At 37.4% G+C, this 27,142-nt stretch overlaps 1 protein-coding gene across 4 annotated transcripts in view; it reads right to left on the bottom strand.

Annotated features, from left to right (window-relative positions):
* cntln (centlein, centrosomal protein) overlaps nt 1-27,142 on the bottom strand; it is a 95,634-nt gene that overhangs the window by 13,008 nt on the left and 55,484 nt on the right. For 3 of the 4 annotated variants that reach the window (XM_058792567.1, XM_058792566.1, XM_058792570.1), the window contains 9 exons: nt 22,927-23,012; nt 17,099-17,196; nt 14,423-14,904; nt 13,349-13,424; nt 11,326-11,401; nt 9,679-9,896; nt 4,272-4,433; nt 2,054-2,151; nt 183-309 (listed from right to left, as the gene is read on the bottom strand). In XM_058792567.1, the coding sequence (XP_058648550.1) occupies nt 183-309; nt 2,054-2,151; nt 4,272-4,433; nt 9,679-9,896; nt 11,326-11,401; nt 13,349-13,424; nt 14,423-14,904; nt 17,099-17,196; nt 22,927-23,012 (1,423 nt within the window). The remainder of the gene's footprint in view (nt 1-182; nt 310-2,053; nt 2,152-4,271; nt 4,434-9,678; nt 9,897-11,325; nt 11,402-13,348; nt 13,425-14,422; nt 14,905-17,098; nt 17,197-22,926; nt 23,013-27,142) is intronic. The other variant, XM_058792568.1, reaches the window with a different exon arrangement.

Raw genomic sequence — 27,142 nt, 5'->3', positions numbered from 1 at the left:
GCTGAGACCGAAAATTCAATTACTTCAATATTTTTAAACAGACAGTGAAATGTGGAAGCCTAGGAAGTTCAGACTCTGGATGAGTGACACAATCAATAACGGCAGAGAGAATAATTAATTCCAGGATGCTCCAAGGCTGTTGCCATGGCTAGTACAGTATCTGTTGTTCGAGCAGGACCTACTTTCTTCTCCAAGTCTTCAGTCACTGCTCTATGGCTCCTTTCGGAGTCCTGGCAAATCTTTAATCTGCACCTGAGATCCTCCACCAGCTGCCTTTTCATCGTCACATCCCTCTCTAAAACACCAATCCTGTAGGCACACATATGCACATAAACATCAGTGTTAAGAAAGGAACATTTTTTTTTTATGTGGACACACTCACTTTAAAAATTAACAAATGGAAATGAATAATTAAACAGAGAGAAAACAAATAAAATGCCAGCAGTATTGTAACCAGATTCCTCCTAAATAGTTTAAAGATCTACACATCTCTGACATACAAAAGTGTTGGAATATGTTAACATTTGAGGGCTGTTTTATGGACTGCCTCCTTGACCAGAGCTGCTGTAATGATGAGTAAAGGTCCTTTTTAAATAAATATCCTCAAATTCCAGAGAGAGAGAGTGCCTGAAGCAAATGCACTGAATAAATGTGAGAGCTTCTTATTGGAGTGACATTAAATTAAATAAGACCGGGTGGCCTGGGGAAATGGAGTCAGGTTACCCAACAGCCATTAATGAGAAAACCCATATTGACCCCGCTGTAGAGTGGACGAAGCGTTTCTCCTGTTGACTTACAGCCACGCTTCACTCATCCTCCCCCACTTCACTCCATCTTTCCCAAAGCTCAAGAGAGCAAATGGCAATTAGATCTATAACATTTATTTTAGGGGTAAGCTCGCCCAAAAAGAATAGCAGGATGGTGATACTGATGACTGGCGTGAGCCTCAAAACAGCTCCTCTACGGATGCCTGGCTCGCTAAATCGTTTGAACGCTTTCCTTCGCGCTCTCCGCTTTGTCTCTTCGGTGTTGAGGTGCTAGATTGCTAATTCAGAATGCATTTTGGATGCTAATACAGTTGTAAGTGCTTTCATAGATCATGGATGCGCAGTTTGCAGCAGAAAACAAAGGAGATGAATACATTTATGATATGGAAAGACAACAGGCGGCACATGAAAGGCAGGCCTTTATGAATAAGGCAGAGACCTCTGCGCCGGATATTGACTCAGGACATGGCAGCATGCTTTGAAATTCACTTTTTTTGAAGGCAGTGCAGCAGATGTATTTTTTACAGCGTCTAGACATGTATTTCATTTAAACAAGCTGCGTGGCGTAAGGCAGCTTCTGCTCACAGGGACTCCTCATCTGTGATTTCACATGTTGTCACAGACTGGCGTGAAACCCCGGAGTTTTACGTGTCTGTGGACACACCATGCGACATTCACACACTTCTAAGCAAGTACATCTTGGGGGAAAAAAGCTATTCTCAATCCATATCTTTGTTTTCCAGTAGGGATGTGAATGTACTTCAAACAAGATCAATTTTTTCTTGAGAGGAAAAATAGCAAAAAAATATGGTATTTGCCTTAATGGCAGATTTTTTGCACTTGTTTCAAGCAAAACCTCACTAAATGTTTTATTTATTATAACCGCCATTTTTTATCCCACTGAGATGGCTCGAAATGAGTGACGCGGAAAGAAAGAAAGGAAGGAAGTAAAAAGGACAGGGAGAAGGCAACCGGTTAACACAACAGACTGTCAGACTCGGTGCCCAGGGCAAGACATCTTATGACGATAGTGCATAACTACATGGGAAGGAAATTATAGCTCCTGTCACTGTCTCTTTCTGTCTGCTATTATGTATCTCTATACACAGCCGGCTTCATGGTTTTGAAAATCTACGAATGGTGTTGAAGTCTGCCACATGGTGGAATCAGACACTGCAAATGTGACCCAGAGCACGAGAAAGAGAAATAGAGGGTGAAGAAGTGAGAATACCTCAAGACTAAGAAGGAAAGAGAGGCAGTCAAGAGAGGGGATAGAGAGCATTTACCTCTCGTGCAGTTCCTTCAATGTCTGATCTTTTTCATCTAACTGAGCCCTCAGGCTCTTGTTAGCAGCAGTGTGTTTGCTCATCTCACGGCTGGCATTCTGTGGAGAGAAAGAGTCGCACATTTATCCTATCATCTGATATCCCATCGTGTAGGACTCATTTATGAATATTGAGCCATCGGGATGCTTAATGAGGATGCTGCTTCACATCTGTTTCTCAGAAATATACACATCTACATACAGTATGTCCTGTGTATGGGCATATGGTCAAAGATGTGATGTTCATTTTTTATTCAGCTCTATGAAGTAATTATAAAAGTATGTACAGTTATATGTGTATTTTTGGCTTGAAGTAAATAAATGTTTAGATGATGTGAAGGTCAGGATATTGTAATAAAGTAAAATGTTTCATTAATACTTAAAAAAAGTTAAATTATGTACAGTAGTTTGATATATATATATATATATATTATTTCTTAAAAAGGAATAAATGAATGAAATGGTAAATCTTTGAAGAAAAAAAGTTAGCCAAATCAAAGTCAGCAAAACGCAGGAAATCTATTTGTTATCATGACAAGAGAACCATAAAGGAAATAATAAACAGGAAATAACGGAAAATGACGTGCACAGTCATATCTCAAAGAAAGTGAATTTACTTAATGGTTATACTCCGTGTCATTTGTTTAGAGCCATTAATCCAAATTGTGTAGATTTTTTCCCCCCATCATCTCAGACATGCTTGTTTGTCACTAAATCTTATATTATGTATTGTAGCACTGTATATTTATATATTTATCATTTATAGCATTATTTATTATGCTGGGTTTTGATCTATTTAGTGGCAGATTTGTTCAACCTCTGTGAATGTGTGTCAAGGTAAGAGGCACACTGAAAACTCTGACGACAGGTTGAGTTGGTGGGATGCCTGTGATCATGTGAATGATGGATATTTGTATGTGCACCTTGTCTTTAGTTGAAAGGAATGGAGGACTCGTTTATGTAGCACACATCCTGACTGCATATAACACACACCCACACACACTCTCCTGTCTCTTGAACATGACACTACCATTGAGACCAACACAAAAATATAAAGAGCAGTGCCAGACCCCATATTTCAATTTGGTGATATTATAGACCAAAATCTTGTTTATAGGGAGAAATAGAAAAGAAGAAAAAAAAAAAGAAGAGAAAAAACAAACTTCAAATGGAGAAAGTCAAACTTAACATTTCAATGCATGTTTGAACTTTGTTTCAAGTTTCAGCTTTTTTGTTTGTATGTTCTGGCTATCAAATCAATGCATTTCTTCATTTATCAATAAACAATGTATAAATAATATAAACCATCTATCTATCTATAGTTAACACTTCTATTTAACAGAAGAGTTAAACCATATTATAGCAGACCTAGGATTACTTTTAACTAAAGAGGCGTCTAAATACAATTAGATATTGCTTTAGCAAATGCGTACCTGTACTACTGCACTGTACTACTAAAGCAGAAAGTGGTGGATAAGAGAGTATACATTTTATTTTAACAATATATTTCAGATTTTTACATACAGTAAATATCAACAATGGGTTCATTTTCTCATCTTACTATAGTCTAAAAATGGTTGTGAAACTATTGCAGAGGATACATAAACAAATAATAAAATTATTTAACATTCTTAAATATTTTAAGACAGTTGAATTATTGAAAAATAATACCCACCCGAGGTGTAACAGCCACTCCGCTGCATGTCGCGGCCGCATTATTACCTCAAGGTGTGCATTATTTGTCAATAATTCAACAGCCTGTCGTTAGTTATTCCTTATTTATATTATATTGAATTTTATTATTTTATATTATATATACCATGTTTTCAGTTTTTGCTATCTAATAAACCTGACATTATACGCAAATATTGTTGGCCTGTCATGAATTGCTTGTTCCTCATAAATTGCGTTGGATAAAAGTGACTGCTAAATAAGTAAATGCAAATGTAAATAATAAATACAAAAGAGCTATACATACCCAAAAGATCCATTTTGTTTAGGCCTTTACAAAGAAAATACTTCCAAAAACGGTGATTTCATAAATCTGTGTCATGAACAATGTCTATTCATATTTTGTACTCATATACTGATGCTAATCTTCCCACACAGGTTACTGTTTTAATCTATCAATCAAATACATAAGCTAAACCTATTGAAATATAAAAATAATTGTAAGACACCTTCAGTCGGTGAGTGAGCTGTTTGACTTGGGCCTGCAGGCGCTCCGGGTCTACGGCAGGGGGGTTCATTGACGTTTGCTGCCGTATTCGTCTCCACTGCGCTAACTCCATCTGCAGAGACGCCTTCTGCTGCTCCAGACCAGCCAGCTCGCACGCCTGCTTCTGCTCAACAACACACAAACAACGAATAAACAAATCCACATGTAGGAGCTCTTACAACAGCTGTGTAACAAAGGACCAGATAAGTATCAATTAAGCGAGCTGCATGACAAATAAGCAAGTCTGATTAAACATTTTCTGGTGAATTTTATGATTAAGGAGCATTTTTTAGACTCAGGACTACGTAGCAGTTTGTGATTAAAGCCCTAAATCCGATTAAAGCTTTATGCTAATAAGGAGGCAGATCATTCTTCCGTTTTTCTGTTGATTGTCAGCCTTAATAGAGCCATTGTCGGCTCGTCCCAGTGCACTCTGGGAGTTTATCAGCACTGCGTAGAGCTGAAAGCTGAGCACTAGGACTAATTGCTCACTCACTCACGAACCTATACACAGTTACTGCATAGAACTAAGTGAATAACACAAATCCCTGTTTGGGGAATAAAACCACAGAGTTTATAACAACACTCAGATGCGATACTTCACCCTCTGTCCAAACATAATGATTTCTTACTGCACCCAGCATACAATGTGGGGCAAATCAGAGGAAAACGTCCACACACACATACACAGTTTCTTGTGGAACATCTCAAACATGCAACTGCTGATATCTGGTTTCTGACCTTTTAATAGAGCATTCTCTTTCTTTCTCTTTCTCTATCTTTTTTTTTTGTTGTTTGTGCTAATGAAAGACACACTGAGAGGCAACACACTGAGAGGCATTGATAGTGTTTCCAGTAATCTGAGGGTTTAATAAATGACCCTGCACTGGAGGATCATGTGGCTTTTTGTCTACATACTGACACATCCTCTGGTCCCCTATAAGCTGTCCTATAAAGCACAGATTTTCAAACTGTTTGATGCCAAGGCCCCGAAGATATGATAATACCCTTGCGAGAGACTCACTTCCAAAGATAAGAAGGTATAAATAAGAATAAAATAAGAATAAGAATAAAAAGAATAAAAACATGTACACACACACACACACACACACACATGTCTGGTTTGCTATCCTTGTGGGGACTCTCCAATGCTTTTTCTACTGTACAGACCGTATATTCTATTGCCCTACACCAACCCTACACCTAAACCTTCCCCTTACAGGAAACTTTCAGCATTTTTAGAGTTTCAAAAAATGTCATTCTGTGTGATTTATTAGCTTGTTTACCCGTGGGGACCTCAATTTAGGTCCCCACTGTGGCACGAGTCCCCGTGACTCTGTGTGTATTCAGGTCCCCACCTGAATAGAAAAACAGGTACACACACACACACAGTATATTTATAATTATTATAAATTCATTGTAATTGACTAATGTCAAAAGGAATTATGTAAATATTAACTGAATATAATTAAGTAAGCTGTATAAACATTTAGAATAAATACAAATTTAAATTAAAAAAAAGATTATTTCTGAATGATTAAACTAGGGCTGTCACAATTTTTTTTAAATAAAATTTTCATTATTTTGTATAATTTGTATAATGTAGAACATAATTGTATTACACACAATTAATTGATATCTATATTAGTATTATAACATTTGCTAAATGTGTTAAAAACAATTGTGCTACACATTTAATTAATTTATATAAGAAGTTAACACATAAGAGTCCATTTAGTAAAATGCATTAGTGTTTCTTTCTCTGAAATTGTAAGTGGACCCCAAGAATCCTTTGTTAGAATTTTTTGGGTGAGAATGCTTGAGTAGACGGCTTCTACAGATCAGTGATTTACGAACTGCCATGACCAGTCAGTCACCTGGAGCAGTAAATTAAACTGTCAAGCTTGTTAGAATCCAGTCACACTCGTCTCTCTCACCCAACTCGGACGAGATGTGGGGAGGTTAGTTTGGCTTAGCGCTAACAGCCTCTGAAAGCCTCGCTGTCAGAAGAGAAGTCTAATCCTGAGGTAATCCCGACCCTTTCCTAAAAGAGGAACACGGACTACACCTGCAAATTACGCATATTACAGGCCCGGCCTGTCAAACAGGCTGTCAAGTCCCTCCACCGTGGTGATAGGAGAGGTTCTGCCACACTATGATTAATCCCACTGCCATGATTAATCTGAACGGCTCAAAGGTGTGACAGCAGTCTTCACGAGAAAGCTGACCTGAGTGGGGGTAGATAGGTGAATGTGTCCAACCTGTCAAAGTACATCAAGTGTACTTCCTCTGTCATCCGTAACAACACGAGCTCAGATTCATGACACGTAGAGCACTTTTGTCACCTACATTTATTGTGTCACAGCACCAGCTTGTGGTTGGAGCACTTAATAAAATAAAATATGTTAATTCTTTATTTAAGAAAGGAAGGAGTGAGAGAGAGAGAGAAAAAAGGAGACATCAGCTGGAAGCTCCTCAGGGACATGCACTGTGATTGACTGATGAAAGTGTCACTTCACTGCTGAGCATGTGTTCCACTTAGAGAGAACAAGGAACCCACACACACACACACACACTACAGCAGATGCATTATACCAGGTGCTGCTAAAACAACCATCAGCCGCAGTTCTAACACATGTAGGGAAGCGAGAAGCCATTCAACTCATCTAATATACATCACAGAGTCTGTAATAAGAGATCCATTCTTTGCTAATACTGCATATGACATCCGTGTGATCGCTACAAGAGCTCTGTGACACTTCAACCCTGCTTCAGCACGACTACTCCGCTTCAAGCTTTAATTGAACTTGGCCATTTATCACAGGAGCTTTGTCTTTTCTGCCTAGACAATATAATGAGAGAGGGTGAGAGACAGAAAGAGAGAGAGAGAGACATTAAAATGAGCAAAATAAAGGATCGATACCAGACCACAAAGGGCACAGGGATCAATGTGAGCTGAGAGTAGTGTGACACCCGACACGAACACTAATACAGAAGAAACACAGACTCTCACACAGAGGGGAAGAAGAAGAAAAAACAAGCACCAGAATTTGCAAATGAATAAAAGTTATTTTTAGTGTGCTACTTGGCTCATAATAAAAGTGTTACAATACAATTACAGAAAAAAGGCCAAATTTCATCAAAAATGCACGTTATTTAAACTTCAAGTTAAAAGAACAGCTATATAAAATATTCCTGCAATCATGTTGTTGTAATGATATTCAGAAAAAAAATCACAATAGCCAGTGTGATTTCACTTTTATGCAACAGCTCAGTTAACAAGAAATGTATATAGAGAAACTTACATTTTACACAATATTGTGTTACTTTCTCTAATTTGCTGATAATAATGTACAGTAAAATTTGTTCCATCAAAACTGAGCAACGTGCAGTTGTGTTCTTTCATTTCTAAATCAATCAGTGTATTTCACCAAACCATTAAGTCAATGACTTTCTGATAACACACCACGAGTAGACTAAAATAGCTTTTACTACACTACTGAAATCTCGTGTGAATTATTCATTTTTAACATGGAAAGTACTTTTGACATTTATCTAGATTAAATTAATTTTTTTTGTGGACATAATTGCTCTTATTTCCTCCCTGCATCCGAACATCTGCTGGTGGAGGAGCGTTTTACTTGGCTGTGGAATCAGACACCATTCTAATAATTCTATCTAGAATAAAAGGCAGAGCATGCGTCTAGGTGAGCTCATGAATATACACGAGTATATTTACATTCAAAGGTGCAGAGCTGGATTTGACACCCATGCTGTAAAACCCACACTACTCCAGCTGATGGCGTGATGGTGGGCTGCTGTCTTTTATCCTGGCTGCCATAGTTAGCACTGGTGGAGCCTTATCAACCCATACCATATTAATATTTGCCTCACTGCCTAATACGTACTAATGTGTTAGTACAAAATTTCTCAAATAAGAACATATGAATTTTTTTTCTTAAGAAAAAAAAAAAAACTTTATTTGACTCAATACATGGCTGAAGACTCACTGATAAACTCACACTTCAAGGATCGTCTTTTTGCGCTTCCTGCAGATTACACTAATAATCATAATAAGCATGCACACGATTTTCTTCACGACCAGCTTGATTGGCGATCTGTTTAATTTATATTTGTGCTGTGTTTTTGCACTCTCTTCTGAGCGAACGCTTCCGGAATGTCCTGTGTATGGGCCCATTCATATGTGCTGAATACTGCCAAAAATTATGTTGCATTTATAGGCTAAAATTAAAAAACGAGCTCCATATCTGTTTTTGTAGAGTTGTTAATGAATTTGTGTTCCATAATCTAAGGCGTTACTTAATTTTGTACTGGTATCGGTAATAGTGTGAAATATTATCTCTGGTGTTAATTTTGGAGAATGTGAAAATATATTAATGTTTACAAATGATATGTTACAAATAATGTTAGATGTGATTCATTATGATTAATTACAAAAAAGGTACGATTCATTAATTATTTTGTAATCAATCTACAGACCTAGTCAATACACTCTACAGAATTCTGTCTTTCTGTTGATTCCCTGGAAAGTTTTCTTACAGAAAACCACACTTACACAAGCCAAAGAAGGGTAAAAAAGACACAATTCTCAAATGAACAAACTACACACACAGTCCTGTTCCACACACCACTGTGATTTTCATCACCTCATCAGAAAAGAGGATCAAATCTGGACACTCCACCTCTAGCCAATTAAAGAGGGTGATCACACTACAGGGCAGCAGGGGGCAGCGTGCAGGGCACTCAACCTGCTGCCCTTTCACCACTCTATTAATAATGCAAGATTTTGAGTCAAACAAACAAACAGGAACAAACTGTCATATATGCGCATGTGCAAACACACACACACACACACACACACACACAGACTCGCAAAGTGTCATTGCAGCAGGGTGTGTTTTGGAAGAGAGATGGACTGGACACTGGGGTGTTCATCTTGACCTCCTGTTCCACTCAAGAGTCTTAATCAAATCTCAAATGGGCTTGGCATTTCCAACTGCACAGTCTAACTGGAGCCAGCACACGGCACTGTGCATGTACATTTGAAATCAAATTGACAAGTATGAGCATCATAGTATGATAAAGCTGTAATGACTAACATTTGAAATAAACCAATACATTAATAAATCACTTACTGTGTACCTTAAAGCATAAGGTTTAAAGTTATAACTTAAACTCTAACTTAGCTACATAGCTTATTTATGTTTTCCCTAAAAATTGAATTTCATATTTTTAATGAATAATAATTATAAAAGATTCTTTAAAAAATAAATCAGTCATTAAAATCAAATAAAAATAGCCCCAGGAGTAAATAAAGTGCTAGTAGAGACGCTCTGGTCTCGCAGTACCTTTGAAAGCTGCTTGCTGGCGTTGAGTTGCTGGAGAAGGGAGTCTAACTGCACTTGAGTTTGCACTTGTCTGTGGCTCTGCTCTGCTGCGAGCTGCTGTGCTGCTTGTTTGTCTGTCTGTAGAGCTGCGACTTGCTGCTGGAGGGACAGAAGACGCTGCTGCAAAACAGCATGGGACTTTGAAATTCTTTTCTTCCTGATCTTTTGCAGGGAGGCACCTGAGGGTGGTGAAGAGGACACAATGCTACCGTCAGTCTCTTCAAATCTGACAGTGGATACCTAAGGTTGTAACAACACTTTAATTATGCCTTGCAGTACAAAACCAGCTAGTATAATAACAATATTATATCCACAGTATTACAGCCACTGCTTTATTTTGAAAATTGTTATTGTGACTGCCGTGACTATAATATTATTTTAGTGAACATTATTTTAAAATTTTTATTTATTTTATTTATGTCTATAATTTATTAAACGTATCTTCTCATGCAGAATTGCGTTCTGGTTAAACCCTCGAGTCTTCATTTTCACAAAAAAACTGAAGGAAAATTTTGCTTCAGCAAAACATTAATCTGAAGTTATGTCTTCAATAACAAAACAATAAACAATACAATATAGTGGACCGCATTTTGTAATTGTGCAAAACAGACATCATGGCATGTTAGTGTGCTTCTGTTCCTTTAAAAAATATTTCAAATCAAAATGTCCTTGCTTTGCGCTTTCAGCTAGCTTTACACATGCAAATGTTTGGGGTGGTGTCTCACCAAGGCTGCATTTATTTAATAAAAAATACAGTAAAAACAGTGAAATTATTACAATTTTAAAACTAATTTTCAAATGTTTTCTATTTTAACACATTTTAAAATGTATTACTGCAAAGCTAAATGTTTTAGAAATTAGTCTCTTATTTGCTGCAATTATTTGATTAAAAATGCAACAATGAAATTTGAAGTGAAATAACTGTTTTCTGTTTAAATATAATTCTATTTTTCAGCAGCCATTACTCCAGTCTTCAGGGTCACATCTATCTACACATATATCTATATCTAGTAACAATGTAAAAGTCTTTACTGTCACTTTTGATCAATTTAATGTATCCCTGCTGAATAAAAGTACTATTAAAAATATAATAATAGGCATTCAAAAAGAGGTTTAGGAGTTTGCACCTAAAATGTACAAACACAGTGAATGAGAATCATAAATTGTATGTAATTTCTTGACAATAAAATTATTTCTATTTGACTTTCTTATAGATAACTACATAAACAGTTTTATTAGCTTGATTTGAAACAATGTGATGCTTTAATTTGTTTCAGCTATCCAGTGTCAATTTCTGACACAACTGAATGAATTTGGGGGCTAGACTGAACCAACACATAGGAGCGGGGCAGAAGAGGCAGTAGGAATGTTTGGCCAACCTTTTTTTTTTTGTTGTTGTTGTTGTAAATAATCATTATCTTAACAATTACAAATGACATATTTTGCTTGAAAAATGAAATTGAAGAGAAATTGTTTCTATATTTACAGTAGGTTGAGTTTTCTATTTGGTTTTTTAAGAATTTATAGGATAAGGGCCGTACAAGCAATCAAGAGCGAACAATCACTCATTATGCAAGCGCCTGAGCACAGTTGCGTCAACCAGGTTACCTTGGAATTGGATGTTTCTGGTTTGAGATTCCTCTCCAGGCCTGTCTGTGGGGCAGATCAGCATGTACCTGCAGCCCTGCAAGCAGGCAAGAGGTGGAAAGACACAACACATGACACAAAAAGCTGGGGCAACAGTTTAACATAACGTAACGTGGCGGCTCACGGCAGAGTGACACAGAGGAAGCGTTTGTAGTCACATCAAAGAGGTTTTGGCTTTTCCCCTCGTTTGTATCGAACACTATTTAAAAAGGTTTTGATCAGTCTCTCTCTCCCTCTCTGTGGGTTTGATCACGGATTTATTCAGAAGCTCTTTAGTGTGACACGGGCGGCGCAGTGCTCTGCTCCACTGTCACGCCGATGTGAGCCAACACGGTTGACGAGTACACAGAGGCATTCAGGCAGGATCTAAGAGAGGGCTGACAGCTGTAGAGCTGAGAGGAAGCGAAAAGAGGAGAAGATATGGAGCTTCCACATTCCCTGAGGGGATGGGGGAGAGCCAGTGGAGCCCTGAGAGTCTGTCGAGAAGAGATCGCACTTTACAGGAACAGACACCTCTGATACACATCTCCCAATCGACACAGCTGCTTAAAGTCAAGAAGAAAATGTTTTTTTGAACTCTTCGCTTCGTAAATGAAAAGAGGCAATTTCAAGGTGAAGAGCGTAATTTTTTTAACTATAAATAAGCTATTTGTAGATTGATTCTGTTCAAAAGTGTTACAACTTAGGCTCTGAGGATACAGCAACATTGCCTCAACCAATTACATGAGCTTAGGCCCTATCTTCGAGTAGATGTCATATAAAAACTTCATACTAAAGCTTTCTGTTTGAATCACTTTCAGTATGTTTTTTTTTTTTTTCTTCCAGCTGATGAACAATAAACACATTAACAGTAAATCAGAATTCACCCAGACTGTAAAAAGCATGAGCATTTAAAGCCGGAGACAAACTGATCAGTTTATATTGCTTGCTAGATAAGGTGGGGTGGTTTTATTACACCACATTAAATATGGCATCTACCACACTAAAAAAACATAAATTACATATGTTCAAAATGATATACATACATGTATATATGTACGTGTTTTCGAAATTTTTCTAATTACTTATGCTCATTTGTAAAATAATTCTTTCTCCCCGTTTAATAATTCTTTCCATTTATTTTCCTTGTATCTCTTCACAGACCCTGTATCAATACAGCAGCTTGTAAACAAAAAACAAACAAAAGAATACCTATGTGCACTTTAAGAAGCTGTGTAAAGCCAGCCAATCGGATTAGATCCTGCCAGATCGAGAAACTGATTAGACGGAAACTTAGTCTGCATCTAAAAATTGCATACTTAGAGTAGATAAAAAAAAAAAAAAATGTTTTATATAGTTAGGAAATATGTCGAATGAACATAATCCATTTGTCATGTTGTCATTGTCATGTAACTTACCAGCATCGGTTGCATTGATTTACTGCCATTTACAAATCCTCTCCCATGGCCTCATGGGATATTAAAGTGTCCATCGGAAGCGCACTTAAGAATCTTGGCGGAAACATTAGGTCGCCCCCTGAATAATGTTTTTTGCCTACTATATAGTAGGGAAATATGCAATTTCAGATACAGCCTAGCTTGCAGGATGCAGTCTGTTTGGACGACCAGTGGCAGACTGAGGACAATTTCAGGAAATTTCAGTTAAACTTTATTTCAAGGTGTCCTTGTTACAGCGTAATATACAAATAAGAAGCAAATAATATTAATTAACAACATGTACTTACTATAGCATTAGGGTTGGAGTTTGGTTTAGGGTTAGCTGCCTGTAATTATGCATAACTTACTTACATAACTACAGTAAGTACATGTAACACATAACAAGGACACCAAAATAAAGTCTTTTTGAAACCTTTTGTCAAAAAAGCCTATAAATGTGCCTATAAATCACTATGTCAAAACATTTAATTTGAGCAAAAAATCTTAAACAGAAAAGAAGAGAATATTGCAAGGTCCTAAAAATAATATAAACATTTTGTGTAACAAACCTTGGTTTTCCTTGAAACTCGTCGAGCTTGAACAGAATATCGACTTTCCAGGCTGTCAGAGAACTCGTCACTGTCACTGCAGAGATAAAGTTGACTTATTTACCAAGATAAAGAGATATATTGGGGGACTACTATGTGCCATTCTATAGCATTCACATGAGAGTGGTTAATTAGCAGAAAAGCAGTCAACCCAGAAAGCTAAACACCCATGTGTGGTGTGTAACTCAAACTGCTGAGGTGCAGTTGGGACACTCTAAACGCTCCAGCATCTCATACAAGAGCCTCTTGGAGACAGATTTGGAAAGTTTCCAGCATGCCGTTCTGTTAGTAGTGGTGCATTTGGGTGAAATAAATCTGAACTGGTATCATTGGAAATCATCATTCCATCCATCATGCCATAAACTCTGATGCAGGAGGTGACATAAAACTTTCATGAAATAATTACTGAAGATTTCAGAGGATGTTAAACAGCTTGTAGACATCTGGTAGAGAGCCGAACAGAGTCATTCAAAATGTATCCTGTTAAATTAGAGAAAATATAGGAAGAGGAAGAGAGAAGGAAGATGCTGGTACCATAGCTGAATAAGAGTGTCACAGGAGGAAAACTCAATTGATTGGCCAGGGCTTGCCTAGGACTCCTCCTCTGTCCGTGATGAATATGCAAAGGAATCACAAATTAAATTAACCTGCCAAACTGTCAATTTCGGGGCTCATGACGTTGGGAAAATGGCATTGGGCAGAAAGTGAGGTGCTGCAGGCGGGTTCAGGTGCTTCCTGGCGCCGGTTCAACTCGGCTGCTCAGAGGTGGCTAATTCTACATGCAAATTTCAGTCAATAAGCTCCTAGCAAGACATCCCAGGATAATTCAAAGGATCTGATTTTTTTTCCCTCTTTCTGCCCCCCTCTTGCTCTTTTTTTCTCTTTTGAATACCAACTAGACAGAAGCTGGGATTCAATCACCCGTTTGCTTGTGTTTTTGCATATGCGTGCTGTCCCTACAGTCAGAAAAATAATGAGAGTGTGAGAGATGGAAAGCGAGAAAGAGACAGGGATAGTGAAAGGTGGGGGAAGTACCTGTCTGCGCTCATGTCCTCCCAGTCGTCCTTGGCGGGACTGTCCATCCTGTTCAGCGTCGAGCGCATGCGCGTTCTGCTGGAGGCGTCAACCCAGGGTGCTTTGGACCTGATCTTGTTGTTTGCCAGAGTGGCGGCTTTCGCCCTGCGTTTAGCTGCGGACCGATGGAAATCTCTCTCTGCTTGAAGGACTCCTAGTTCCTGGCGGAGCTTAAGCAGTCTGCGCCTGGTCTGGGCGGCAGCTTTCATGGCCTCCTTCGCCTGTCTCTCAAAGCTCTGCATCTGGGCCAGCAGTCGGTCCCGTTCTTCTCTGGCCTGGGCCTCTTCTGCCTCCTTGCGTTCCTGCAGAAGCTGAACTCTGGCCTGCAGATCACCCCGCTCTCCGGCCAGAGCTCCGTTCGCTTCCTGTAGCGCCCGGTTGTTTTCTCGCAACCGCACAATCTCGCTCTCCAGAGAGACCATTTGACTTTGTAACTGCTCTATCTGTGGGAGTACGCAGAGGCACGTGCACAGCAAATTATCACCTCATCTTTTGAGACGTTTGTACTTTAAACTCTCATCTGGCCTTTATGGAGAGGGTCCGTTCTGGGGCAGGCAAGCAGGCACTCAGTGATTCTCCCCAAATTTGTTACTCATGGCTAAACATAAAAGAGGGCCATTTAGGCAGCTTGTCAAATCCTGGTGGAGGGTGTGAAAGAGAGGAGGGGATGCCTGCTGGGTGTATACCCCCAGGCAAATCGCTGCCTTTTATTTAGCACTCTCGCAGCCGTACTGCCGCAGCACACCACCTTTCAAACAACATTAGGCCCCTTTACGGCTGGCTGACAACGACTCGCCCCCCTCCCACAACTCCATCAAAAATTATTTCATTTATAATGCGTTTGCAGGAGCACATAAACAGCAGTCTGCCCCTGTGGGTTATTAAGTTTAACATGGTGCTTGTCATTCGGTAATAAAGGCGATGACAGCCCCCATTACACGACCATATGGCAGCTGCTGGCACCGCTCACAATGCCATCATCTGCTCCGAATTATTCTACAAACCATTTCATTCCTCTGCTCAGAATGTTCCCTCAGTCCTCACCAGCCCCTCCAGCAAGAACCAAGCTAAATGTTGCTTTAGGGGAAGTCAAGTGCTTCTGAATAGAGTGTGAGCTTGATTTGCTCAGGCTAAATACTAATGACAAATGATTTGCTTGTGTTAAATGAGTGAAGGGCTCGCTGTCAAACACCAGCAGAGTCAGCGAATGCAAACAGAGCAGTTTAGTTTCATTCAAATGAGTCTTAAGGGTGTTTGCTGTGCTGTTGAGGGCTTAAATGAGCGATCCATATTACAGGAAGACAGGTGGCTTTTACCGCTGCTTTACTTTACTACATTAGTGTTTTTGTTTTTTTCTGAGCACACCCATTGTTATAAACTGTTATTTTGCATGACCTCCATCCAGTTTTAAACCAAATTAACTCTGCATGTGACCTACTTGCATTAGTTTTTAATAGTTATGTACTGAAATAAAATTATTACCCAAAATCAATACCAACAACACAGGACACGCCGAAAACCAAAACTTTAAATTAGACTTTAAAATCTCTAAACAATTCTAAATATTACTTTTTTTTGACTGCACTTGTTCCTCCTTCAGGTTTCATTACTACATTACCAACTTTCAATAATATTTTTAAATATTGCACTACACTACAGGTGTATAAATTCAGATAACCGTCACATTCCGCTGACCAGTCGTATCTTCGCTATAACCAATCACGTTTTGCTTTGCAATCAGGGCAGGAACAGATTCATTTACACATATAATGACACATATAATAACAGCATGGGTACCAGCCTAACCATCACTGCAGCATGTACTGGGTATTTGTGAGTGGACAAGCCTTGTATTGTTGAAGAATTGTTGAATAAAGTCGTTATTTTTGTTTTCTTTGCGCACAAAAAGTATTCTTTTAGCTTCATAACATTGCGGTTGAACCACTGATGTCACATGGACTATTTCTTTGATGTCCTTGCTACATTTCCGAAATCTGGGAACATTGCAGTTGCGTTGCTGTCTATGCAGTGTCAGAGAGCTTTCAGATTTCATCAAAAAATATCTTAATTTGTGTTCCAAAGACAAATCTTACGGGTTTGGAACAACATGAGGGTGAGGAACTAATGATTGAATTTTCATTTTTGGGTGACCTAACCCTTTAATGTTAATCTATACATTTTTATCACTTTAAACTGTATACATGTATACTAGTTAATGTATTACAAACAAACATTAAATAACAATGAACATAGATAACCTAGATAAATAAAAAAAGATCATTAAGTTGCTTACATGCATAGCTGTAATTGAGTGGGGTTTTACATAGTCGAGCAAGATAATTCACCTGTCTATATGACATAATGTATATTTTGATATTAATTGAACATCACACATCACATCTGTCTTTCGGAGGAAAAATTATTACTTTAGTTTAAATTAGTGTTCATGATACTTATGCATTAAATAATGTTATCAAACTGATTTTTTTGCAAAGTGTTACCATTGACTTTTTATGCATTTAATGTCTGGTAATAGTCTGCGGCTTTGCACACGATGTAAGGAACTGTGACCTTATATTATTATTCTTCACAAAATGTAGCTATTCATATAAAGGCTGAACAGCCAACGACTGGTACCTTTTTAAAAGTCTGTTCCACTCTTCTGGCGGTTGTCTTGATGGGGGTGCTGCTCCTCCTGACCTCGTCCTCCGGCACTTCCCGAAACAGAAGCTCTGCTGAAGGAATAAAAACCCATACTGTCACCTGACAGCCACTTTCCCTATTCAAATCAATTATCATTAATGACACATAATTTCTTGTCTTTTTAAAGGTCTATTCAACTGATTGAGCTCATAAAGAGGCCTTTAATGGACAGACTAAGAAAAGGGACTCGTAACCACAAATCAAAACCTTCTGACCTGAAGAAATTAATTTTAAGGGTAACTGTCAATGTATGATGGAGTTTGCGTTTTTGACTTCATGGAAGGAACTTTGTTGCTATGCTTGTTTAAAGAGGGGAAAATAAACACATTTGGAGAGCAGAACTTTCTGCCGCCTTGGGTTAATAAAAGTTTCATGGTGAATGTGGATGCTCATTTGTCGAATGAAAATGTTGTGAAATATTTACAGTTTTATTTTTTTTTTCTGGAGCTGACCTTTGGACAAGTAAGAAACAAGGTTGAAATTCTAGTGAGTCGCAGACCTGTCTTTCTCTGTAGCCTTATGCACACACCACACACTTGCAAAAACCCAAAAAACAACAACTACTATTCACCTATTCACATGTTCATGCATGCACACACATGCTCTTATTTGAGAATGATCACACCAGCAGGAAACTTTAAGTAACCATTAACTGTTCATACTGTGCTGCTAACATCAGAAATAACATGAAAAAAATATATAATTTAATAAAATGTATATTTTTATTATCATTATTTTTAAAAGTGTAAATATATACGGTCAAGCTGTGTTCCATCTCAACATAAGTCTTCTGCTTCACAGTGGTTCACTATTTTCACTGTCAGTCTAGAAGGACTCCAAATGTCTGCAAAATTATGCAGTGTGCAGAAATACAAAAATAAAAACAATCAATTAATCCGGTTTTAAACACTGAATGTTCTCTTTTTAAACAATGATTTGACATGACTTTCCTAGTTGTCTGTGATTTACTGGATTTTTTTAAGTATTTTACCATTATACCTGATATACTTGTATTTTAGAGCCTGGCATAACTAGAGAAAAAGAAGATTCATTATTAAAATGCCCATGGTGTTATAAGATTTTATTCATTTATGTCTTTTTTTTTTACAGATTCAAAAGTCGCACTTTCACAATGAAGGCCCCGATATATCAAAATCAAAGAACTATTTGGGTGTGACATTTTGAACAAAATCAGGCCAAAATGAAGTTCATTTGGAGTTTGTTCTGGAAGTTCAAAACAGCTTTCCAAAGCAAACTTTCTTTGAACTACCATTGGTATGTGGTGATTACATGATAGGGAGTTGTGCTTTGTGGCTCCGCCTTCTTTGAAGTGGAGATCTTTTCCAGTTAATTTCTTCTGTTCAGTCCGTCAAGTCAGATGTTTTTCATGTTTAATACTGAAAAAGCTACTTGGTTTAAAGCAATCTGTTCTATAAAGCACTATATAAATAGACTTGACTGGAGTGCTAAACTGCAGATCTGGTTTAAATATATCCACATCTCTCTCACCAGATGCTTTCTTAACTGCTGTTTTCTCACCACTGTGATTTTTGTTGTCTGTGTTGTTTGTTAAGAGAAAAGCGTGCAGCACTGACAAAATGACAAAATACTTGTCTTTTAATTACAAAAAGTAAAAATACAGTTTTATTTTAAAATATTTTAACTAATCTATGGCTGTAACTAATGATTATTTTGGTAATCAAGTAATCTACTGATTATTCTGACAATTGAGTAATCTGATATTTTTATTAACACAAACAGACCTAAGTGAAAACCAGGCTGTAGTATGATTATTTATATATAAACTAACGATGATGCAATAATAATTGGCTCAAATAAGATATCAAAACCAAGTAATTACATGGTTTTATTGAACAACACAGCTAAAATAGGCTACATAATGTAATATGCCTATACATATGAACATAACCAATTTAAATAAATTATGTATTATAACAAACACTTGCAGAGGGCGGCAACGGCCTGGTGACGTTTCGCTTTACAGCGTGATTAAACAATGTTTTAATCCAATAAATTTTAATATTTGGCCACACGCAGAAACTTTTATTTTGAAATCGCGGTGTACAACATGGCATTCAAACATAGGTTGACGTATTCTCCTGTGTTGGCAAAGGTTTATAAATGATTTACGTTACAAATCTAGTGAGATAATGCACATTGTTTTCCCAGATGAACTTTAAGCAATTCTCACAGCATATACAGAGGAAATTTAGCCCCTTTCACACATACAGTCTTTACTGGTAAATTACCGGAAAAATTACCATTAAGAGATCATATGTGAACAGGACCTTTTCAAAAAGACCGGTAAATTTGTTCTGGCAATCATATCGTTCTTATGGAGATGACATGATTACTCTGAGCTCTTTACAAAGCTCCGCTGCTTTTTAATTAGTTTTTTCCATGTAAATATGCGCTAGAATGGACTTTGACCATCGCCTCGCAGCTTTTTGTCGCGCTTCTCCATTCATCAGGACTGCGACTCTGCCTATTATTACGCACGTCTCATGTTTATAAGAGCAAAAAATTCTGATTGGCTAGTAATGTTAGTTTGGTTGAGAGTGAAAGCTGTGCTCCTCTCATACCACTGGTAGGCGAACTCATGGACTCGACACTGTCGACAGTGATATCAACATATCAACAGGATTTTTTCCCCAAACGCTGCACGCCGGAGATCCGGCACGGTGCCGGAGAACTTTAAGCCCTGTATTCTGCATGACCATATTCTACATCCCTTATCCTACTCAATACCTAAACTTAACAACTACCTTACTAACTACTAATAAGCAGCAAATTAGGAGTTTATTGAGGCAGACGTAGTTAATGGTTTGTTAATAGCGAAAATTGGACCTTCAAATAAAGTGTGACTGAAAATTACTATACTTGACCATCATTAGGACATGGAGTCCACACTCAAAGATTTGAGCATAAGATTTCTGCAGAATTCTAATGCATTATTCACAAAGTTGCACATCCCCCAAACCTTGAATATTTGTTTATTAAATATTTTGGCTAATCTGACAACACATTACGCATACAATAGAAGTGTCATACTCTCAATTCTCCATATTAAAAAAAAAAAAAATTACTTGGATGTCTTTGGGTCATAAAAAGAAACATTTAACAGCCAAATGACTTTTTTATTATAAATTATACTTGTCATAATACAGAATCCTTTGATATAGTCATCCACGATCACATTCTATCCCAACCTAATGCATGAAGATCCATAGAGAGATGCACTGAATGTTACATTTTCACTTCGTCATTGCTAGAAGATGAGCTTATATTTGGAAGAGTTGCAGAAAGGCTGTATGGTACTGTACATAATGTCATACTAGTCCATAGATAGGAACACGTGTTTCATAAATTACTTCAAAGCATTCTTTTCTTTAAACTAAAAGTTGCTGCTGTGGGCACTGCTAATATATCTTCCAGTTTGGGAAAAAAAAAAGTTCATGTCTAAGTACATTTCACAAAATGATTTTTTTAGAATACTATTTAGTAATTTTTACAACAAAACCCATGGTTCATGATGGTGTCAGCTGTGACCTCTGAAATGGCTAATTAAAATAATCAGTTCATAAGAGTCATTTGTTTGCAAATCGGACATCACATCTTATACTGCACTCATATCCAGCAGGCAAAATGCAAATAGAATATGGAATATGGAATAGCCATGTTATAAAACACTGTTGTGGTAATAAAATTGGTAAAATAACTATAATTAAATAACACTTCCTCACAACACAGGCATGGATTTAGGCATGGAATAAAATATAAAAATCAGATGAAAAATGTAAACTTGCGGTAACTAACCTAAACAAAATAACTTTAAATACGTTTAAAGGGATAGTCCAAGCCATTTTGTTTACCATTGACTACCATTGTACAGGGGGGACACATTATCTCAAAATGCCTTTTTTCACTGAAGAAAGTAAGTCACACAGGTTTGGAACAATATGAGGGTAAATGACAACAAAATGTTAATTTTATGTGAACTATGTATTTAAGATGAAGTACTAAAACTACTAAGACTAAAGCTGACATATAAAAAAAAAAAAAAAACTTATTAAAATTATATAGAAATGTATGGTTGTATCCAGTGGGCACAATGCAAAATAAAAATACAGAATAGCCATTTTAGAAAACACTATTGTGGGAATAAAATAGGTCATTAAAGTAACTAACACTTCCCCACAACACTGATTTAGGTAGGAATGTTACCAACTTTCTGCCAACTTTTAGAAATGTCCCTACCAAGATTTGGCCAATTTTCCCCAAAGAAGGGTGTCTATACACTAGAGATCGCTCTGATGGAGCGTTTGACGGATAGGAATGTACAAGCTCCTTTCTGAGGGCGTGCAAAGAGCCATGTGAGTTTGAAATCAATTGGGAATACAGCAAATTGGATTTCCGAAAGCACATCTGGACCCACCTCTCTCAAATTCTCAAGGGTTAATGGTCATGTCATAATTTTATTTCGTGATTTCACTGGAACAGAAAGCGGATGAAAGATGAAAGTGTGTGTCTGTGGCAGCTGCGTGTGCATGGGGAAATGCTCCATACTGAATACCGCTGCCCTGTGTCACCCATGACCCGATTTTGCCACTGACCAGAGGGAAGGAGAATTTTAATGAAACAAATCTTAATGTTGGTAAAAGGAGGACTTACAGTAGAGTGAAATAATCTCAGATATCAGGAACATTAAAGGTTAGCAACAGTGTTGTTATTGTTAACTAAAACTACTAAAAACAGTTTTTGTTAATTGAAAAAAAAAAAATTAAAATGGCTGAAATAAAATATAATTATTAGATGAAAAACAAACTCAAAATATTTGAAATGGAATTTAGAAATACTTTTGTGGCAATTATTTAAAATAAGTTTAAAGTGATAGTTCACACAAGAAAGATTATTCTGTCATTATTTACTCTCCCTCATGTCTCATGCTGTTCCAAACCTCTAAGACTTTTATATCTTCTACAGAACACAAAATAAACTATTTTATAGAATGTTGGTAACCAGAGGGAAGGAAAACAAAACAAAACAAAACCATTTACTATCATTTTAAAATATCTTCTTTTATGATCCACAGAAGAAAGAAAGGCAGGGTTGTGACAATATCAGGGTGAGTACTACACTATTATTAAAGCTGAAAATTACTTAAATGAAAATGAAAACTAAAAATGTAAAAATAAAGGCTAATTCAAAATATTAATAAATACTATAACAGTACAATAATAATAATAATAATATTACATTAGTAAACAGTCATATTTAATATGATGGGTCAAAGAAAGATGCATACAGGAAATGAGACTTGAAATTACATTAAGGGATAATGTTATTTTGCCTATATCATCAGACTTATTTCCACAAAATTTAAAAATTATAATCTTAAAGGTGTCTCCTGACCAAAGTTCAACCAGAGCACACAGGTGTTAGAATTTTTTCACATTTGCTACCATTTAGTGGATACTAGAGTCCCATATTGAAATTGATTCCATCAAAACTCCATAGATTGAACAATTTGTGTAGAATAAGGGCCTGGGACATAGTATTAATAAACCACATTGGTATTAAATGAGCTGGAAAGGATCAGTTGCATTCTCCCAAAAGAAAGGATTCAGAATGTTTATAACAGTTTAATGGAACAGCTTAACACTCATTAGTTACATTACAGTACATTAAGTAGTGCAAGTGATGCCTTTGAAGTGTGTGTTGGATAGGACAGTGTGTGATACCTTGCGTTTCCTCCTGCTGATGCTCTTGTAGGTCATGCACTGCAACTCTGTCGAGGGCTGCATTTAGGTCCTCCTCCAGATGAGCTCTAAACATATCCAACAGCATCCAAATTAGATGGCAGAATTACTACAGTGCCAAGTAATGGTATTTAGATAGACTATGTTATCAATGCAACAAGAAAAAACATTTATTTCAATATCAATACCACTTCTCAAATCGTACATACCTCTCAGGTGTGTATTGATTTAAAGAATACGCTATTGATTTGTACGGTCTATTCGCTAACCACAAACTAAAGCATAATGGAGTTTAATCAAGAAACTCACAAGCCCCCTTACAACTGGAATGAACATGCATGATCGGATTCGGATCATGATCGGATTGATCTGGACCAAAAGACAAATTGTGATCAGATGACTGAAACTACTTTTAAAAGGTGATCGGGGGGAATTTAGATGCATTTTCATATCCGCATTCAGGTCTGAACTTAATATGTGTTGAGGTTACACTGCAAATCATGTGTTTCACTTTGATAGGCTGAGTTAAATCTAGTTTGTGAGTACTAAAAAGTCATAAAAAACAGCAGACAATGTGCTTTTGCAATTTTCTCACCCGAGTGTATTAACAATATCTAAATATACTGCATATCAAATTATTTCATTGGATTACACTTGGACGAGAGTGTTATGATTTTTTTTTTGTTAACTTTTCTTTACTACTGACCCCTATCAGTAGGTTAGTGCAGCAGCAATGCGTCAGTTCATGCAATCTCATGTTATATGCAGTTTGCTTGGGCTCTATCCAATCATGCTGGAGACGAGATGCATGAAGCTGTAAATGCAATCCAACCCAGAAAACTATCCAAATACAAAATGCATGTTAATGCCAGGTGTAAAGGAGACCGTGATGTCACTGTGTTACTTGACAACTATGCCTGTTGTTTCTGTGCATGAATTTACTCATTCTGTAAATTTTTATTCTAGGCTGTGAATACAATAAGTTTCTGTCAAAGTGTGTTAAGCCACTGCTTTTGAAACTTCCTCTTTTACCTTTAAAAAGCTTCAACTCTGACACCATCCAAATCTCTCCCCTACTGAGATGGAGATATAAAAAGAAACCCTGCTAATTAAATAGCTCTTAATTCACCAAGAAATCAAAGTGCTAAGTGACAAGAAACATAAAACCCCTGGCTGGGGTGTGAGGATTTCTTTTCACCTAGACTGAGAAGGGATTGGGGTGGGGTGCAGAGGGATCTGAACAGACAAGTAGCGAATCTAAACCCAATTAAGAACCACCAATTAGCTGTATGCGTTCTGGAGACTAATTAAAAGGGGCAAAAAGAGGCACTTTCAAGTTATTATTAGGACCCAAAAGAAGCCTGCTGAGGATTGGGGTAGGCCCCAGCGAGACATCTGCACCTGAAACACACACCTAGTTCCCCTCCCATTTGTTCTAGAGCAGCGGCAGAAGAACCTCTGCTGAATTGCAGTGGCTTAGCTCATCACAGTGTAACTACTAGCAAAGAACTATGGGTAATACTCCAGTTGTACCACAACAAGGGACTTGTGTTTTTTTTCCAAGATCCACTAACAAATTCAGACAGAAATGAACATCAACTCCCTTTTCTAATCACCACGTTTCACCTATTTTTGACATATAACCTGTGCTTCTAAAATCAACTCCTTGTCGTATTGTTGTGCTAGAGTGCAGCATATATAAGCAGCAGCGCAAGGTGGTTTATTAGCATTCCAGCTGTAGAAATCAGCTGTGGGTCTCTCATGACCCCACTAGTCACTCTATCAAAACACAGCTACTACAGCTTCTCTTTTCATGTCAACAGCATAGATTTGTTTTTAGTGTTTTTTGTGAGATAGTGTGAACCTCTGCTCCATCAATCCCCTCTGCTTTCCAGTCCCAGCTTGTCTTTGAGCGAGTACATCATTTGAATAACAGATGTTTATTAGTATAGGACGGTTAGCAGTCCCCTCTCTAGAGCTTCCATGCTTGTTGGATACATTTCGGTATAAATGAAAAACTAAAGTTGAGATGGAAGGAGAAGAATAAGTAAAAAACCACTGTGATTGGATGTTCTCTGAATAGAGTACAAGGAAGTAATGATGATACATAGTGAAGGTCCATCAAGTGATTTTTTTATTGATATAGTCACAAGCCTCTGAGAAATAACTAACAACTTATTCCCACACAATCATTTTACAACTATGACAACTACAACAATTTAAACTAGGCCAATGAGAACAGGAAAACAACAACAACAATAGCAAAATCCAAACAAGGTTTAAACAACTCTTATATTCCATGCAACTAAATACATGTAGCAGCTGGTTGGTAGCAGAGGTCTGCAAGCCCGTTGAGTCCATTTGGGCCGGGCTCGGGCAATTTAAAAAATTTAAAATTTTTTTAACAGATCGGGTTCGGGTCGGACTCAGGGCTCATTTAGCTCCTCTCCTTTTATTGTGCCCATATTCGTGCAGAGCACACATAGGCTACTGTATGAAATATTTTTATATTGATTATATTATTAATATTATACATCGCCTACGCAATACGCAATGCATTAGCATACAGGTGACAGTTGACCATGCAGAAAGCATCAGGGAGAAGTTGGAGCATGGGGAGTAACTAAAAGTTCCCAATGCTTTGGGAAAAGCTGCATTTTGGATCATCCATGCATTTGATGATGATCCTGACTCGTCATCTCCTCATTGGATGCGCCTTTAGAGAGAAATGCATCTTTAGGGATTTTATAATGAAAGAGTATTTGTTTTCGATTTGAATTATTTCGTTTTAAAGTAGTAATTGAAAGGTTTCTATAGATATATTTATCAAGTCAGTGAGGCAAGTATTCGCTGTCTTTCGGTTTATCAGAAGCACTCCTGCTCAAAACTGAAACTGCAGAAAGCGCATCCTGTTTTTTCTTTCTTTATTCTATAAAAGCACGTTTTGTTGATATTGTGAGTCCACACAATATCAACGTAGACCCTTTACAGTTTCGAACAATGTATTACTCTTACCTTTATGAGCAAAAATGACAACGTATTTTGAAATGTTTCCAATGCAAGTGATCACGATGGAGCCTCCATGTCCTGTAAAGCGCGCTTCAGCTTCCACTCTCCGCACAAACGATTGGATATGCGTCAGCGCACATTTATCTAGGTTAAGAGTTTAAACTAACATTGTAGTGCTGTTTTATAACTATAGATTTAATTTGAGACAAGTTGTGATGATTTGAGAAGGCTAAATTGATCAACCATAGGCTATGATCAACTCACTGTCTGCCGCTGGCCGCTTGGTTGTTACTTTAAAAAACAAAAATTTGCATTTAACGAATAAAAAAATGCTCCAAACATTTTTCAAAATTAACTTAATAAAATAACGAAACAAAATACAATTACTTTGCCACTTCATACAAAACTTCACTATTTTAATAGCTGAAACAGTAGTATAAGCTGTTTTGGGAGAAGGGGGAGAAAAAGACGGGCTTGGGTCGGTAATTCTGATAAGCTGTCGGACAAGGGCCGGGCTAGGGCCTAGATTTTAGGCCCGTGCAGGGCTCTAGTTGGCAGCCATTATTTGCACTACAGAAAAGACATCATGGTACTGTGCAACACAGCTTGACCGATACTAAGATCAAAACTGATACTGCATCCAGGATCAGAAATATAACTTGCACGTATTTTTGAGTAATTTAATTTTAGAAATTTGAAGCACAATATTCTAAGAGTGCTACTATTTAAAGTTGGCATGAAATGAAAATTGCGAAGAGAAAACATGTAGGGCAGGACTGGATTGGATGGGAATGACCGGATCAGTGTTGTTTGCTAACTGCTGCATTCTTATGCAAATGACAGGTTGCTGAAAGGGAGAAATTATTGGCCAGCTCCTGCACTGGTGAACACATCATCAGTGAAGTTAATGATCGGAATTGGAACAGATTTGGAGAAATTTAGCATTACATCACTTGCTCACCAATGGATCATCTGAAATGAATGGGTGCCATTAGAATGATTTATGCACAATAATCCACAAGATATCCACACAACTCCAGTTTATCAATTAATGTCTTGTGAAGTGAAAAGCTGTGTTTGTAAGAAACAAATTCATCAAACCATGTTACTTTTAAACCATTTAAACCATCACTTCTATGTCCATAATCCATAATATGGATTTGCACCCTCCAGTGAAAAAGTCCATCCC

This window comes from Onychostoma macrolepis, chromosome 01, assembly GCF_012432095.1.
Source record: "Onychostoma macrolepis isolate SWU-2019 chromosome 01, ASM1243209v1, whole genome shotgun sequence".
In the NCBI taxonomy this organism is placed as follows: Eukaryota; Metazoa; Chordata; class Actinopteri; order Cypriniformes; family Cyprinidae; genus Onychostoma; species Onychostoma macrolepis.
Note: the sequence above shows the minus strand (reverse complement) of the source record. Positions and strands in the feature narration are given on the sequence as shown.